Raw genomic sequence first — 18,340 nt, 5'->3', positions numbered from 1 at the left:
TATTATGTTGAGATTTATTGTATATTTTCCTCTTTTTTTCTGCAAGAGTGTGTTGTATAAGTCGTTTGAAATAATGACATAATGAAATGTATCGCTTGATGATGATGAATAAAAAAAATTTGAAAAAATATAAAAATTAAAATCTGTTGGTTGCATTGTGCTGCCCATTTAGTGGAATTCGCGATTTCAAAATTCCTTAATAGTAATAGTCCACGGAGCAGCAAAAAATGCCTATTGATTCCGATTGGTCTTTATTTGTTGCTGTTAGTTATTTTTTTCCCTTCAACTCTAATGCTCCCCATTTCTATAGACTTGTAGCTGTGTTTTAACATTTTTATGATTCCTGGTAGTATGGAGCAAGCCTCTTCCAAGCTGTGCCACTTCATATTTTACCTCCCAATGGCCTGCCTGGACTTACGCCTTCATCTAGAATACGTAGTGTCCATGCACCCATGTAATATGAACAGAGCCATATGCATCCTCCTAATAGAGTGTCTGCTGCCCCTTCTGTAATACCAAAGTGTCCCAGGGCAAAAGAAAATGTCTAAAACCACCCCTTGCTCTCTCGAGGCATCTAATGTAATATTGCCACAGTTGGTCAAACTCTAGTGAGTCTGTTTTGTATTGTGATATCAGGTGCACTGGTTTCTGGGACTTGGATCACTTTCTGGACTTCGCTATCAAGTAGAAGTTAGTCTTACTTATAGATAGACAGATAGCTCGATACAAAGATACGTTTAGAGGAGCCGTGGGCAGTGTTTCTGTTTGCAAGAAATATTGGATGGCACTTTCCCACCCAAAAATCAGTTATAATCTGGAAGTAATTGCATGTTTGATATATTTACATGATTTGCTTTTTGGCTTTACCTACAGCATGTATGAGGCAATCATCCCCAGTGGAGCAAGACAAGGGCCAAGTATGCTGAAGAGAACATGCAGCATATTCATGTATGAAGATATCAAAGAAGTCCATAAAAGAAGATACTTGTTGGAGGTGATTACACCTTTTGTTTGCCATTTTGACTTGTTCATTACTTCTGCTTCACCCAATTATTTGTCAAAACTGAATGGAGACAAATCTGAAGAGAAGAGCATTCCGTATCTCAGATTTAGAGAACTATTGGGCAGTTAATGGAATGGATGCAATTTATTTTTCATTTACTATTTTTCTTTAACTCTTTAACGTCCTAATTTATGTGGTGGTGTTGTAAGACTCGAGAAAACCCTTCACAATAAATTATAGTCTTGAATACGCTTCATCCTAAATCTACTCATTTTGCCCATTAGACTCCTGTCCTAGTACCCGGTTTATCTGTATGCAATTAACTTCTCTTTTAAGATTCCACATTTCCTAGAAACGCATAGTCATGTAATTTATATTAGTACTGGATTTTTTCAACTTCGGTTTCTTTTATTTTAACAGGATTGCATACCACTTGAGTTACAGTGCATTAACCTGATAGATTTGTAAAAGTGATTTTACACCGCACCTGGTTTCTTGTTGCATGTCTAACATCTGAGATGGAGTGCAGTTTTATTTGAGGGAAACATGTTCAGACGTGTACAGATTAGATGTTTCCGTATTGCTTTTGACACAGAGTTCTAAGTCTTTTAGTTCTAGGCTAAAACTCTCCTCTGGCAGATCCCACTTTACAAACTCTAATGATTTTCAGCTAAAACAACAAATTGTGTGCCTGAACATTCAACGTAATCCAACAGACCAATAGTCTAGCACAGAGAGCTGGTCATATCGCTGACTTTTACCTCCAGTTCAGTCGTAAGTCTCTAATCCTTCTAACAAACCTACTAAGGATTTTTATTTAGAAGAAGCAAGAGTTGAAAACTTCCAAGCTAGCTAAAAGCCAGGATTATGTTCTCCCCCTAAGACCACCATCTCGTATTTGTTGCCATTCAACTTAGATTTATTTTTCCAATGATGCAAGGGTGCAGTACTATTAATGTTAACACGTCTCCCTCCTCCAAGAAAAAAGTCCGAGGCCCACACCCAATTTTGACAAAAAAGAGCCAAAGAAGGGAAAAAGGGATCCACACTGTGCACATAAGGATTAAATGAGGTGAGGCTATGAGGAACCATGTATGGCTGCACATGATAGAGACGCAGAGCTGAAAGGGGAAGCATGATGAATGGCCTGTGGTGGGTCAGGAGGGATCGGAATCCGTGATGGACATTGCCTCTGATGCTAAGCAGCGCAAATAGCAGAAAGCTGGGAATGGTTAACTGTGTCAAGCCAAAATTACTTCCAGACGGATCAAAAAACTGATGCAGCCACCGTCAACTACCTGCTGCAGTTTGTCTTAGTGTTTCAAGCGCCCCCCCCCCACCGACACACTGAATACTGATGCACTTTGACTTAATGGGCCTTGGGTCCCTGCCATTCAGGTCCCAGGACCTATGTTCTTTCCCAAAACCGTGCCTTGTACCTCCAATTGGCACCCCTCTGGCCACATGGCAGTCCCTTGTAAAAAAGGTAACATGGATACCAAGGGCACCGTGGCCAGGGAAGGCCTCAAAGGGCTGCAGCACTTATTGTGCCACCCTTAGAGGCCCTGTACCTTTACACACACATACACTGCCATTGCAGGCTGCGTGTTATGGTGCAGAACAAAGTGAAAAGTCGACATTGTACACATCCCTGTGTGCCATGCCTACAACGCACTGCCCTGGCATACGTCAGCCACCCCTCTAGCTGGGTCCGCTATACCAGTGGTGAAGGTACAGGTACATGAGCATTGTACCCCTACAGTTTCTAGACCAATTCTTAGACATTGTAAGTGCAGTAATGGCATTAAGAGTTTATGGTGCTGGGAGTTTGTTATTAGAAACTCCACAGCACCATAACGGCTTTACTGATAACTGGGAAGATGGGTATCAAACTTTTCAGCACATTAAACCCAGTGTTGGATTTAATGAAACATGCACTCAGAGGGCATCTTAGAGATGCCCCCTGAAAAACGACCAGCCTCTGGTGGGTTCCCTGACTGCTACACACCAGCCTGCCACCACAAGACATGTTTCTGAACACCTGGGGTGGGAGCCTTCGTTTCCTGAGCCTAGAAACAAAGCCTTTCATGGGCAGAGGTAGTCACACCTCCCCCCAGTCAGGAAGAGCCATCTGTGGCAGGCGAGCTTCAAAAGCCTTGCTGCCTTTGTAACATTACCCACAGCCTCTCCTGCTATCAGTGGTAGGCCTCCTTCCGGTCTCCCCTCCTTTTCGGCGTTAAGACAGGCAGGAAAAATTAGTTCAGCCAAAAGGTGTGCCCATCTCTGCCAATCCCACCCCTCAGGTACTTGTACTTACCTGTAAACCGATAACTCAATTTCCTTCCGTAGGATTGCATTGACTGTTTGTTCCTGAAAATTGTTCGAAGTGTGGAGTTGGCTTTGTGTGAGAACATGAAAATCTGCAAATAACTAAAAACCGCTTTACTTACCTTTTCTTTAGGAAATGTCCCAGTGTGATATCTAGGCATATCAAACTGAGTAGAAAAAGTAATCCATAAAGTAGTCCAACAGTAATTTTCTGTGAATTGAAAACCTTTACAAACCTATAAAAAAGTCAGTTTCATTCAGCTTTCTTGTATTATTCAACCTTCCTTGAAAAGTACCACTTACCCTTACCTGTGCCAGACTTGCTTGGTTCTAGAAAATAAATATACCTAAATAATATTTTTTATTCAAACAAATTGGTCGGAGTTCAGTCTTTAAATGTGTGACATCATTTGCGGCCTGAGTGTGTACAACAAATGCTTAACACTACCCTCTGATAAAGCCATACTGCTCATCCACACTACCCCAAATAGAGAGAAAGGCGCGATCTACTTTTACCTCTGCCTACCTTTGGGGTTCCACTGGACTCTGTGCACACCATATCTAATTTTGGTATAGTATATACAGAGCCAGCTTCCTACAAGCACCGCTTAACACCTAGGGGTAGCCTCACACTGCTTCTGTCTACAGATACATTTAAGAGGGAGAATGAAATAACATCCTTGAAATTAAGGAATGAATCATCCAGCCAGAGAAGGAGTGGGGCCACTTATGGCCACTAGAATTGGTCAACTGTTTGGCCAAAGTCCACCCGGAGACTTATAATTTGTTGCTTTCATCAAAAGCGTGCAATTGAATATTGATTGTGGTCTTGAGCTGGAATGGAATGAAAATGTGATGCATCACTAGGATCTGTCATTTGTTTATTTAAGACTTGTATAACCACAACTTTTTTTTAGATTTTAATGGGGAATGTTCTATCTGAGAAGAAAGAATTAATGAGGGTTTGCATTATGGTAGACCTGGAGCAGAGGTATTTCTGAGGCGGTTATGAGAAGTCCGAACGTCTGTGATTGTATGTTTGAGGCATATTTGGCTGTAGATACACATGCTTAGCATAAGTCTCCTATCTAGTGTTCAAGTTGTTATTCTTCGAAGAAGTCTTTCGAGTCAACAGATAAGGTGACTCTTCCTTTTGCTTGCAATACACATGATCCTCGACTCCATTATTAGATTGTTTTTTTCTGCTGTCTGACTCTGACTTGTGTTCCTCTGCTCCGTCTCGCCATTGTCATTTCCCTAGAACTCAGGCTTTACGTTGGTATTGTCTTCAATCACGGTTATTTCTAGGTCTACATCGATCGTTTGTCGATGCGTCTCAGGTCAACTGAGGACAGTAGGGCCTTTGTCATTCAGGGCAACTTTCCATTTCTCGATGGTTCATCCACACCATGTCCATCTGGTGATGGAACGGACACCCACTCGTTTTTGCCCATGATGTCATGCCAAGTTTCCACACACCAACCAACATGAGGTGTGTGACTTGTGCCTTTCTCTGAGACATTAGTAATCCACTTGCAAGGCTTGCCAGTCATTCCGATCCAAAAAGACGTTGGGGGACCGACTCACTTGAATGATGGGGATGTCCTGACGCAGCATTGAATATACTCTTTGGCTCTGAAGATTTCCACCAAGAGGGCCACCCTCAAGTGGCAGCAGCAGACAAGGCACCTTTTTGCATGACAACAGCTCATGGTCCGAGCTAGAAAACCATGCCCTTAAACCAGGACAATCTGTGACTACTGTGCCCTATCCACCCAGGCCACAACTTCGGCAAAATATCCCACAGGGTCATCCATCCATTTGACTTTGAAACTGTGGAACCAGTATTTCAGCAGCTACAGGACGAAGTGGATTCCAGACAGAAACATCTGGTTAGACAACCGGACACTGGTCACATTCTGGCTAGGCGTCCTCATACTGCAGAAAAGCCAGCCAAAAGACAATTGACTTTTGAAGAAGCTTTTGGGATACTCATCCCACCAAAGCTCAAAAAGAAAGCAGACCAGACTACCAGTCCATCGCCCATCATCTCAACACCACCAGTGGCACCATTGGCACACTCACCGCCACCTTCCCCTCCTGCAGACACACAGGATTCTCCACAGGATTCAATTAACTCTTTTCAGGGATATGGGGATGAAGAAGTTCAACTCTCCATTCCACCTCAAGACGCTCTTTGGGACATATATGAGACAGACCCTGACCTATATGCTGCAAAGCCTTTCCCTCCAGACGATACCACTACCTTTCATGATATTATAGGTAGGGCGGCCAATTATCATAAGGTTCAGCTCCACACCGAGCCACTGCAGGATGATTTATTTGAAACCCTTTCCTCCAACCAAATAGTGACACAATACTTACCAATACACAAAGGGATTTTGCGACATATTCCGGACATTTTTAATGATCCAGTCAAAGCACTGGTCATCACACCAAGTGTCAATGAAAAAGTACAACGCGCTCCCTACCGACCTAACATACATAAAGGGCAAACTCATATATGCCTTTTTATTGGTGGCAACTGCAAGGAAAAGGGCAAATTCACAGACATCTGGTGAGGCACCCCCACCAGATAAAGTAAGTGGGAAAATAGGGTGGCTGCTCAATTTGCCAACCACTGGAGAATTGCCAACTCCTTTATTCTCCTCTCCCATTACAACAGGGCACACTGGGATGAAAGGAGTGGCTCCTCCAACATCTCCTGGAGCAATATAAAAAGCTGGCATATGAGATTGCCTCAGAGGGCAAACTAATTGCAAATACCTCTATTCGTTGTACTCTCAATGCAGCCAGCACAATTGCAAGAGGTATTAACTCAAGTTTTCTCCTCAGATGCCATGCCCGGCTTAAGGTTTCAGTTTTTAAGCCTGAAGGGCAGCAACATATACGTGCACTTACCTTTGATGGAGAAAACGTCTTTTGCCCTCAAGTACATACTTTACTTGAAAAGATTACAAAGGATAACAATACAGCCAAAGCTATGGGGTTGTTTAAGACACATACACAACAAGGTACTTTTCGTCGCTTCCTCTGCTGTGGAGCAGAACAAAAAGACATCTACAGACACCTTCACATCATATCAGTGTCCACAGTCACAAACCACATCGCTCAAATCATATCGCCTAAAGGATACTATAAAGGCTCCTACAGAGGTAACAACTCAAGGGGTAGCAGTATGGGTGGATTCCCTAAACAATTCACTACAGCCACAAAAACCATGCCTTACCTACCATTCCCCCGATCACACTTCAGCTGTCGGAAGAAAACTTCAACAGTTCTTTCCCTCATGGCAGTATATTACCTCCGACCAATGGGTGTTGGATATTATCCAACATGGTTATAGTCTGGAGCTCATAACCACTCCTCCAGACATTGCACCTTGCACCCACAGGCTGTTAACAGAGCAGCAACAGCTGCTCAAGCAGGAAGCCCAAGCTCTTTTTACAAAAAGGAGCAATAAAAGATGTGCCATTACACTAACAAGGCACAGGGGTCTATTCACTGTACTTCCTTGTTCCCAAAAAGGACAGGACTCGAAGGCCAATCTTGGACCTCAGACCCCCTAAACAGGTACATTCTACCAGAGCATTTCCCCATCGTCACTCTTCAGTATATCACCCCACTGCTACAGCAAGGTGACTTTAAGGCTGCATTGGACCTAAAGGATGCCTGTTTTCACATTCCAATTCTTACAGCCCATCGCCAATACCTCAGATTTGTGCTCAATGAGCAACACTTTCAATTCAAAGAGCTTCTATTCAGGGTCACTACAACCCCCAGGGTGTTTGCTAAATGCCTAGCCTTAGAACCAGCAGCTCATTTACTCAGGCCAAACATACATGTTTTCCCTTATCTGGACGACTGGCTCATCAAGAGCACAAATTATCAGAGCTGTTTTCAACACACTCAGACTACCATAAACTTACTTCACCCACTAGGTTTCCCAGTCAATGCAGTTAAGTCCCATCTTCAACCTCTTCAAACGCAGCCTTTTCTGAGACCCACCCACAACTCACACACAAGGATGACTTACTCAAATGCTGCATCGATTCAATCTTTCCAAACACTTACTGCACAGTTTCAGCCTCATCAGCAGATAGCAGTTAGAACAGTCATGTGCCACTTAGGCACCGTGGCTTCACGCATAGCCATAGTCCCTCATATAAGACTCAATGCGCACCCATTGCAATATTGCTTAGCACATCAATGGACCCAAGCGCACAGTCAACTGGAAGACCATCAAGCTTCCCAAACTCTGCACTAGTGGAATACCAACAATCTTATAAAAGGACATCCTTTCATAGACCCAGTTCCACGGAGCACCATAACAACGGACGCATCACTCTCAAGTTGGGGACCACACTCACAGGAATTGACTATGCAGAATCACCCTACACCCAGTCAATTTCAACTCCATATTTATCGCATTGGGCTGCTAGCTGTTCATCTAGCGCTTAAAGCATTCCTTTCTCACCTCATAGGCAAAGTAGTCTTCTTCAAGAACGACAACATAACTACCATGTATTTTCTGTAAAAAAACAGGGGAGCACCATGTCACATTAACTATCTTATCTAGCCCAGACCATCTGGAGACGGGCTCTCCAGCACAACATTCACCTCATAGCTGGGTACATACCATGAGTGGACAAAACCTTTGCAGAGCTCCTCAGCAGGAGGCGCATGCAAGTCCATGACTGGAAGCTTATCCCGCAAGTTCTCCCATTCTTCCAACAGTGGGGTCACCCAGAGATAGACCTCTTCACCACAGCAGAAAATACCAAATGACCAAACTTTGTCACCCAGGTTCCCACATCTACAGTCCAAGGGCAACACACTCTGGGTGAGTTGGTCAGGGACATTTGCTTGTGCTTTTCCACCTCTCCCACTAATTCCATTTGTGGTTCACAAACTTTGGCAGAAGTTTCTAACCCTAATCCTAGTGGCTTTCACATGGCAGACAACCATGGTTTACCACGCTACTGGAACTCTCAATAGTCCAACTACAGGTATTTCTCAACCAGCAAGACCTTTTAACCCAAAACCAGGGAGCAGTAAGGCATCCAAACCCCTGATCTCTCAGTATTGCTATCTGGCTCCTGAGTTCTTAGAATTGTGATACATAAATCTACCTCAGCTGTGTATGGACAGTCTTAAAGAGGCTAGACGACCTACTACCAGAACCTGTTATGTGACAAAATGGAAACGTTTTGTTTGCTATTGCCATTCATAGGATATTGACTCTTTAACAGCAAATGCTCAAAATATATGTGTTGCCTAATACATTTACATACACCTGGGTTAGTTTTAACCTCCAAAAGGCTACACCTAGTGGCAGTCAACGCATATCTTCAAAATAGGGAACACACCTTTATATTCAGAATTCCTGTTATCAAAGCTTTTTTAGTGGGTCTCAAAAGAGTTATTCTACCCAGGGTACCTCCAATCCTGCTTGGTATCTCAACATTGTCTTAACAAGGTATGGGTCCCCCTTTTCAACCTCTACACTCATGCCCTCTCCAGTTTCTATCCTGGAAAGTTAAATTTCTCAATGCAGTCACTTCACTCAGACTTATCAGTAAGCTTCAGTCAGTAACTCTAGAAGAACCATTCTTCCAACTTCATAAAGACAAGGTGGTACTATGAACCAATCCTAAATTCCTGCCAGAAGTGGTCAACTAGATCCACTTAAATCAGTCTATTGTTACCAGTAATTTTTCCCCAACCTGATTAAGTTTCAGAAAGAACGTTACACACACTAGATTTAAAAATAGCTCTTATGTTTTTTTATTATGATTTATTCTCCACTCCCACTTATTTGCTCCGGATATTTCTGGGCCACTTCACATTGATAAGCTTCTTATTGTTCCCTTTCTATGCCATCCTATGTTTAGATTGGAAGGGTAATGATGTTTTCATATCTGTAAGGACATTAACAATGCATTTCAAGGCTGTTAGTGGTACGTATTACAGTAAGGAAAAGTGACACTGTGCTCCTTTTTCTGGTTGCCTCCTTTGGGATACCCCTCTGCCCCACCCATCCTTGTATAGCAGGCCTTACACTGTGTATTCTGTGGCTGGATCAGCAACCCCCTTTCCCAGATTAGGTACCTTCAGTCTATCCTCCACTTGCTCCTTTTAAGGTCTCGCTGAGCGAACGCTCATGCGTTCTCAGCGAGACATAAGTAAGGGCTCTCAAAAATGCAGCCAAAGGCGGATTACCTACAGTGCATGTGTACGGACGCGTGCACATCGCACACCATTTGCCTCTCTCCTCACTCATGCTGGTTTGCTTGCAGCCGGCATCAGACTTCAAAGGAATCCGCTACGCCCCGTTTCTGGCTTTGCCCGCTGAATGCTGTCATGCCCAAGATCACACCCGATTAAACAGCCGAGGTAATGCGCCCATAAATTATATTGTTGCTTCTTACTACTTTGGTGTCACCTCCGCTTTCATCATTGGATCCCAGTCTTTTGCTATCTAGATGTTTTAAAATAGCCATGAAAGGTTTAGTTATGTCCTGATTAGGTTCACTTTCTGGAAGTCTTACAGAAACTACACGTTACACATTCCTACCCGTTCTGGTCTCGTTTCTTAGAGGTGCTGTTCATTCACACTTGCCAGAGATGCCGAAAGAGCTCTTTTGAGCTTTTTATTTAATTATGTGCTAAGAAATGTTTTATTGCGTACTATACCTTGATGCCAAATTCTGTGTGAAGCCCGTGCATTGCAACAAACACAGAGAGGCGCTGCTCAATTTTGCACAGCCTGCTGGCAGACTCCTGCAGGATTACCACCACACCCCCCTCCACCACCACCACGTCCACTATCACCACACCCACCTCCACCACCACGTCCACCATCACCACACCCACCTCCACCACCACGCCCACCACCACACCCACCTCCACCACCACCACGTCCACCACCACATCCACCACCACATCCACCACCACTCCACCACGTTCACCACCACCACGTCCACAATCACCACCACATCCACCACCACCACGTCCTCCACCACCACACCCACCTCCACCACTACCACCTCCACCGTGTCCACCACCACTACCACCACCTCTACCATCACCACCTCCACCACCACCATGTCCACCACCACATCCACCACCACGTCCACCACCACATCCACCACCACCACATCCACAATCGCCACCACCACCACATCCACTACATCCACCACCACTACATCCACCACTTCTACATCCACCATCACCATGTCCACCACCACCACCACCACCACCACCACATCCACCACCACGTCCACCACCACATCCACAATCGCCACCACCACCACATCCACTACCACATCCACTACGACCACCACTTCTACGTCCACCATCACCATGTCCACCACATTCACCACCACCACGTCCACCACCACATCCACCACCACATCCACCATCACGTTGACCACCACCACATCCACCACCATCACGTCCACCCCCTTCACGTCCACCACACCACACTCGCCTCCACCACCACCTCCACCACTACCACCACATCCACCACCACGTCCACAATCACCACCTCTACCACCACATAAACCACCACGTCCACAATCACCACCTCCACCACCACCACGTTCCCCACATCCACCACCACTACATTCACCCACCACCACGTCCACCACCACCACCAGACCTACCTCCACCACCACGTCCACCTCCATGTCCGCCACCACCACACCCACATCCACCACACCCACCTCCACCACCACCATGTCCACCACCACCACGTTATCCACCGCCACTACATCCACCACCACTACATCCACCACCACTACATCCACCACCACCACATCCACCACCACGTCCACCCCCACCACAACCACCACCATGTCCACCACCACCTCCAAATCCACCATCACCACCACCACCACCATGTCCACCACCACATCCACCACCAAGTCCACCACCACCACGTCCACAATCGCCACCACCACATCCACTACATCCACCACCACTACATCCATCACTTCTACGTCCACCATCACCATGTCCACCACCACTACATCCACCACCACTACATCCACCACCACTACATCCACCACAACATCCACCACCACATCCACCACCACGTCCACCACCACGTCCACCACCACCACCATGTCGTCCACCACCACTACCACCAGTACAAACATCCACCACCACGTCCACAATCACCACCTCCACCACCACTACCACCACCACCACATCAACCACCACGTCCACCACCACCACGTCCACCACCACTATGTCCACCACCACCACTACATCCACCACCACCACCCCCAACCACCACCACCACCTCCACTACCACATCCACCAACACATCCACCACATGCACTATGTCCACCACCCACAACCATCACCATGTCTACCACCACATCCACCACCACATCATCCACCACCACATCCACCACAACCACATCCACCACCACCTCCACCACAACCACATCCACCACCACCATGACCACCACCACCACGTCCACCACTACCACATCCACCACCACTACGTCCACCACCACTACGTCCACCACCACGGCCTGCACCACCACCATGTCCATCACCACATCCACCACCACTACGTCCACCACCACCACGCCCACCACCACCACATCCACCACCACACTCACCTCCACACCCACCTCCACATCCACAACCACCATGTCCGCCACGACCATCACCATGTCCACCACTACTACCACCACCACCACATCCACCGCCACCACCACCACATCCACCACCACTACATCCACCACCACTACATCCACCACCACCACGTCCACCACTGCCACACCCACCTCCACCACATCCACCACTGCCACCTCCACCACCATGTCAACCACCACCTCCACATCTACCATCACCATCTTCACCACCACCACATCCACCAGCACGTCCACCACCACCACGGCCACAATCGCCACCTCCACCACCACCACATCCACTACCACTACATCCAGCACTTCTACATCCACCATCACCACGTCCACCACCACCACATCCACCACAACCACATTCACCACAACCACATCCACCACCACGTCGACCACCACCACATCCACCACCACCACACTCACCACCTCCACCACCACCATGTCCCCCACCACTACCACCAGCACCACATCCACCACCACGTCCACAATCACCACCTCCACTACCACCACCACCACATCAACCACCACGTCCACCACCACCACGTCCACCCCCACCACGTCCACAATCACCACCACCACATCCACCACCACTACATCCACCACCACTATGTCCACCACTACATCCACCACCACCACTACGTCCACCACCTCCACCACACCCACCCCCACCACCACCACCTCCACCACCACATCCACTACGTCCACCACCCACCACCATCACCATGTCTACCACCACATCCACCACCACATCATCCACATCCACCACCCCATCCACTACCTCCACCACCACCACATCCATCACTACCACATCCACCACCACCATGTCTACCACCACCACGGCCATCTCCACCACCATGTCCACCACCACTACGTCCACCACCACCACATCCACCTCCATACCCACCTCCACCACGTCCACCACCACCACTACGTTCACCACCATGTCCACCACATCCACCACCACTACATCCACCACCACCACCCACCACCACCATGTCCACCACCACTACCACATCCACCGCCACATCATTCACCACCACATCCACCACCACATCCACCAGCACCACCACATGCACCACCGCCACCACATCCACCGCCACCATGTCCATCACCACCATGTGCACACCACCACGCCCACCACCACGCGCACCACCACACCCACCACCACACCCACCACCACCACACCCACCACCACCATACCCACCACCACGTCCACGACTACCACGTCCACCACCACTATGTCTACCACCACCATGTCCACCACGTCCACCACCACCACGTCCACTACCACCACCACGTCCACTACCACCACCACGTCCACTACCACCACCATGGCCGCACCACCACCACGTCCACCACCACCATGTCCACCACATCCACCTCCACGTCCACCACCACCACACCCAGCACCACCATGCCCATCACATCCACCACCATGTCCACAACCACCATGTCCACAACCACCATGTCCACAACCACCATGTCCACAACCACCATGTCCACCACCACCACGTCCACCACCACCACGTCCACCACCACCACGTCCACCACCACCATGTCCACCACCACCACCACGCCCACCACCACTACTACCAGCACTATCACCACCACCATGTCCACCACCACCACACCTAGCACCACCACGTCCTCTACCACCACATCCACCACCATGTCTACCACCACCATGTCCACCACATCCACCACCACTTCCACCACCACATCCACCTCCACCACGGCCAGCTCCACGGCCAGCTCCACGACCACTACCACCACCACCACTACCACCACATCCACCACCATGTCTACCACCACCATGTCCACCACATCCACCACCACATCCACCACCACGTCCACCACCATGTCCACCACATCCACCTCCACATTCACCACCACATCCACCACCACCACGTCCACCACCACATCCACCACCACCATGTCCACCACATCCACCACCACATCCATCACCACCACGTCCATCACCATAATGTCCACAACCACCACCTCCACCACGTCCACCACCACCACATCAACCACCACTACGTCCATCACCACCATATCCATCACCACCACCACGGCCAGCACTACCACCACGGCCAGCACTACCACCACCACCACTTCCACCACCACCCCGTCCACCACCACCATGTCCAACACCACCACCACACCCACCACCACTACCACCAGCACTATCACTACCAAATCCACCACCACCATGTCCACCACGTCCACCACCACCACACCTAGCACCACCACATCCACCACCATGTCCACCAGCACCACGTTCACCACCACACCCACCACCATGTCCACCACCACATCCACCACCATGTCTACCACCACGTCCACCACCACTTCCACCACCATGTCCACCAGCACCATGTCCACCACCATGTCCACAACCACCACCACCACACCCACCACCACGTCCACCACCACCACATCTACCACCACTATGTCCACCACCACGTCCACCACCACCACGTCCACCACCACCACGTCCACCACCACCACGTCCACCACCACCATGTCCACCACCTCCACGCCCACCACCACATCCACCACCACCACATCCACCACCACCACATCCACCACCACCACGTCCACCACCACCACGTCCACCACCACCACATCCGCCACCACCACCTCACAATCACCACGTCTACCACCACCACATCTACCACCACTATGTCCACCACCACTATGTCCACCACCACCACGTCCACCACCACCACGTCCACCACCACCACGTCCACCACCACCACGTCCACCACCACCACGTCCACCACCACCACGTCCACCACCACCACACCCACCACCACCACACCCATCACTACATCCACCACCACCACGTCCACCACCACCACGTCCACCACCACCACGTCCACCACCACCATGTCCACCACCACCATGTCCACCACCACCATGTCCACCACCACCATGTCCACCACCACCATGTCCACCACCACCACGTCCACCACCACGTCCACCACCACACCCACCACCACACCCACCACCACATCCACCACCACATCCACCACCACCACGTCCACCACCACCAAAACCACTACGTCCACCACCAAAACCACTACGCCCACCACCACCAAAACCACTACGCCCACCACCACCAAAACCACTACGTCCACCACCACCAAAACCACTACGTCCACCACCACGTACACCACCACGTCATCCACCACCACAACCATGTCATCCACCGCCACAACCACATCCACCACCACGTCCACCACCCCGTCCACCACCGTCACATCCACCACCATCACGTCCACCACCACATCGGCCAGCACCACCACTACCACCATGTCCACCACATCCACCACCACGTACACCACCACCACACCTTGCACCACCACCACGTCCACAGCCACCATGTCCACCACATACACCACCACGTCCACCACCAACAAAGTCCATCTTCACCAAGTCCACCACCACCACGTCCACCACCACACCCACCACCATGTCCACCACCACATCCACCGCCATGTCTACCACCACGTCCACCACATCCACATCCACCACCACCATGTCCACCAACACCATGTCCACCACCACCACATCTACCACCACTATGTCCACCACCACGTCCACCACCACCACGTCCACCACCACAAGCCATTGTTATTTGTAATATCAATACATCGAAGTCACGTAAATACAACACATATTGCATTACAAATGCTATAGGTGTCACATTTGCGAAAGTTATAACCATTGGCATTGTAAATGAGTTATTCATTTTGCTATTTTCAAAACCAACACATAAATAAAAAAAATGTCATTTACAATACCAATAGCTCAAATTTTCCTAATGTGAGACCTATTGCATTGCAAATGCTTGTTTCTAATGGGTGCCTGTTTTTTTTTCCATCTTCGTTAAAGATGTACACTATTTTATCAGATCAGCGTTGACTGAGTTTTTTCCTTTATGATGTGACCCTCAAGTTTAGATCCTCTATCCTGGCTATTCAATTTTATTTGTAATGTCACTAATTTGACCATTAGCACGTTATATCCTTTTCTTAGGCAAGACATGCTCTCTTTTGGAGTATCACTCTGCTCATAAGAGGATTCTTGCTGAGGTCTAATACATTTTCATGCTGCCTCTGGTGATTTGTCTTTTTTCTTAGCCCTTCTTTTCACATCTAGATAACTAATAGTTCAGAAAAGGTAATATCCTCTTTGGCAGCATTTGGAAAATGAATGACACATAAATTAATTACTATCTGAATCAGCAATTTTATTCTTGATGTGAGATGTCTGGTTCTGTTCCACATGGTGCCAACTGTCTTTTTGAGTTGTTACTCCTTTTTGGGGGGAGGGAGGGGGGACAGTTTTGACACTGTTAGGAATCCTTTTTTCCTAACACTTCCTCTGAACCCTCAAAATGCTATTGATTTGTGTTTTTGTTTTTCTGGATCACATCTAGGCCTCCTGGGCTTTGCTGACCGAGTACCAGTGATGATTTTATCTGAAAGAAACAGCTTAGTATTAGATTCCTTACCTTAGAATATCCCCAGGCATCAGACTGGATCCGGAAACTTTTGTGTAGCATTACCCCTGCGCGTTGGTAGGCATCGTCTGCGGCTCCGCGTCCGTGGTTGGCGCCGGGATGACGTCGCCGGAGTACTTAGACGCCGCCCTCGTGCGCTGACGTCAGTTCTTCTTTTTTCCGCGCCAGCAAGCGCAGATCCGGAAAAAGTGGGACCTCTTAGTCAATTTTTGACTAAACTTTTTCGATCATTTTTTATCCTTTTCGAAGTCTAACGACTCCGACGGTGCCGGTAGGGATGCCCGGATTCAAATCCTGCGCCTAATGCGACCGACTAATGTTGGTTACCGCCCCCTATCGCTGGTGTCTTTATTGCCTGGGCCTCGACCACGACGACAAGGCCTGCTCCGACTGCCAGGCCCTGACGTCTAAAGCTAGGCGGGAACTGGACACTGGTTTTGTCTCCCCTCCTACCGTGGTTACGGAGGAGGGGGCTGCCTATAGTGTGGTCCTGACGCGGGCGGCCAAGGCCTTGGGCCTGGAGCTCTCCGTCGCGGCCATGAGAATTAACCTCCTCACTGAGGTCCTTAAACCTCAGGCAAGCTCGGCCGAGCCTCTGCTGCCGTTTAATGAGGTCTTGTCTGACGTTCTTCTGGGCACTTGGTCCAAGCCCGCTACAGGTCAGCTTGTAGATAGGAACGTTGCCAGATGCCACCGCCCAGCTCCGGGCGACAATTGCTTCCTGTCCACCCACCCCACCTCCAAGAGCCTGGTCATCCAGGCCTCTAACTCCCCCACCTCATTCCTGACGGCTCCCCCTGATCAGGAATCCAAGAGGTACGGGCAATACGGGAAAAAGGTATTCTCCCTGAGTTTAGGGCTGCGGTCAGTCAACACAGCGTGCCTCTTGGGCCGTTACACCAACTCTCTGTGGGACACGGTCGCCGCCGTGCGGCCACAATGTCCGGTGGAGGTCCAGACTAAACTCACCCAAGCCCTTGCGGAGGGTCGAGATGCGGCACGGTATTCCATCCGATGTGGGCATGATACCACGGACTCGCTGGGCAGAGCGATGGCAACGACGGTCGCGGTTTGTCGCCACACCTGGTTGAGGTCCGCCAACTTTTCGGCTGATGTTGTTGTTCCAGCTTCGGCCCATTCTCTGAAGAGGAAGTGGGCAAAGCTATGCTAGAAATTAAATCTGGCTCCCCCTTGGACCCTTGCCCCCACCATATTTTTCGGCAACTCATCCCAATAATTTGCCCAGCAGTGACCCAAGTGTTGAATCACTCGCTAGAAGCGGCCGAATTCCCAATTAGCTGGAAGAACGCCACAGTCACCCCCCTTCTAAAAAAAGCAGGTCTAGATATCAATAACCAGGCCAACTACAGACCCATATCTCAGCTGCCCTATTTATCGAAAGTACAAGAAAAACTGGTCAACAGGCAACTGGCCAGTTTTCTTGAAACAAACAACCTACTTGATATCTCACAAACGGGTTTCCGGGCCAACAACAGCACGGAAACAACACTCCTGGCCATGCTGGACAATATCAGAATGCATGTAGATCATGGGAAAACAGTTGCCCTGATATTATTGGATCTCTCGGCGGCATTCGACACCGTCCCACACAACCTGCTTCTAGAAACTTTAGCATCTAAAGGCATTAGGGACAGAGCACTGGGATGGCTGCGGTCCTTCCTATCGGATAGAACGCAATCAGTGCACATGGGCAATTTTGCATCTCCGTGCCGGAACATCAAATACGGGGTCCCACAGGGGGCCTCACTAAGTCCAACATTGTTCAACATATTTGTG

The 18,340-nt window shown here is 48.9% G+C and overlaps 1 protein-coding gene across 4 annotated transcripts in view; it reads left to right on the top strand.

Moving 5' to 3' along the window:
• WDFY3 (WD repeat and FYVE domain containing 3) overlaps window positions 1-18,340 on the top strand; it is a 2,050,643-nt gene that overhangs the window by 1,490,987 nt on the left and 541,316 nt on the right. For all 4 annotated transcript variants that reach the window (XM_086961876.1, XM_086961875.1, XM_086961873.1 and 1 more), the window contains one exon: window positions 874-994. In XM_086961876.1, the coding sequence (XP_086818002.1) occupies window positions 874-994 (121 nt within the window). The remainder of the gene's footprint in view (window positions 1-873; window positions 995-18,340) is intronic.

This window comes from Lissotriton vulgaris, chromosome 3_1 (genome assembly GCF_964263255.1).
Source record: "Lissotriton vulgaris chromosome 3_1, aLisVul1.2, whole genome shotgun sequence".
Lineage (NCBI taxonomy): Eukaryota > Metazoa > Chordata > Amphibia > Caudata > Salamandridae > Lissotriton > Lissotriton vulgaris.
Note: the sequence above shows the minus strand (reverse complement) of the source record. Positions and strands in the feature narration are given on the sequence as shown.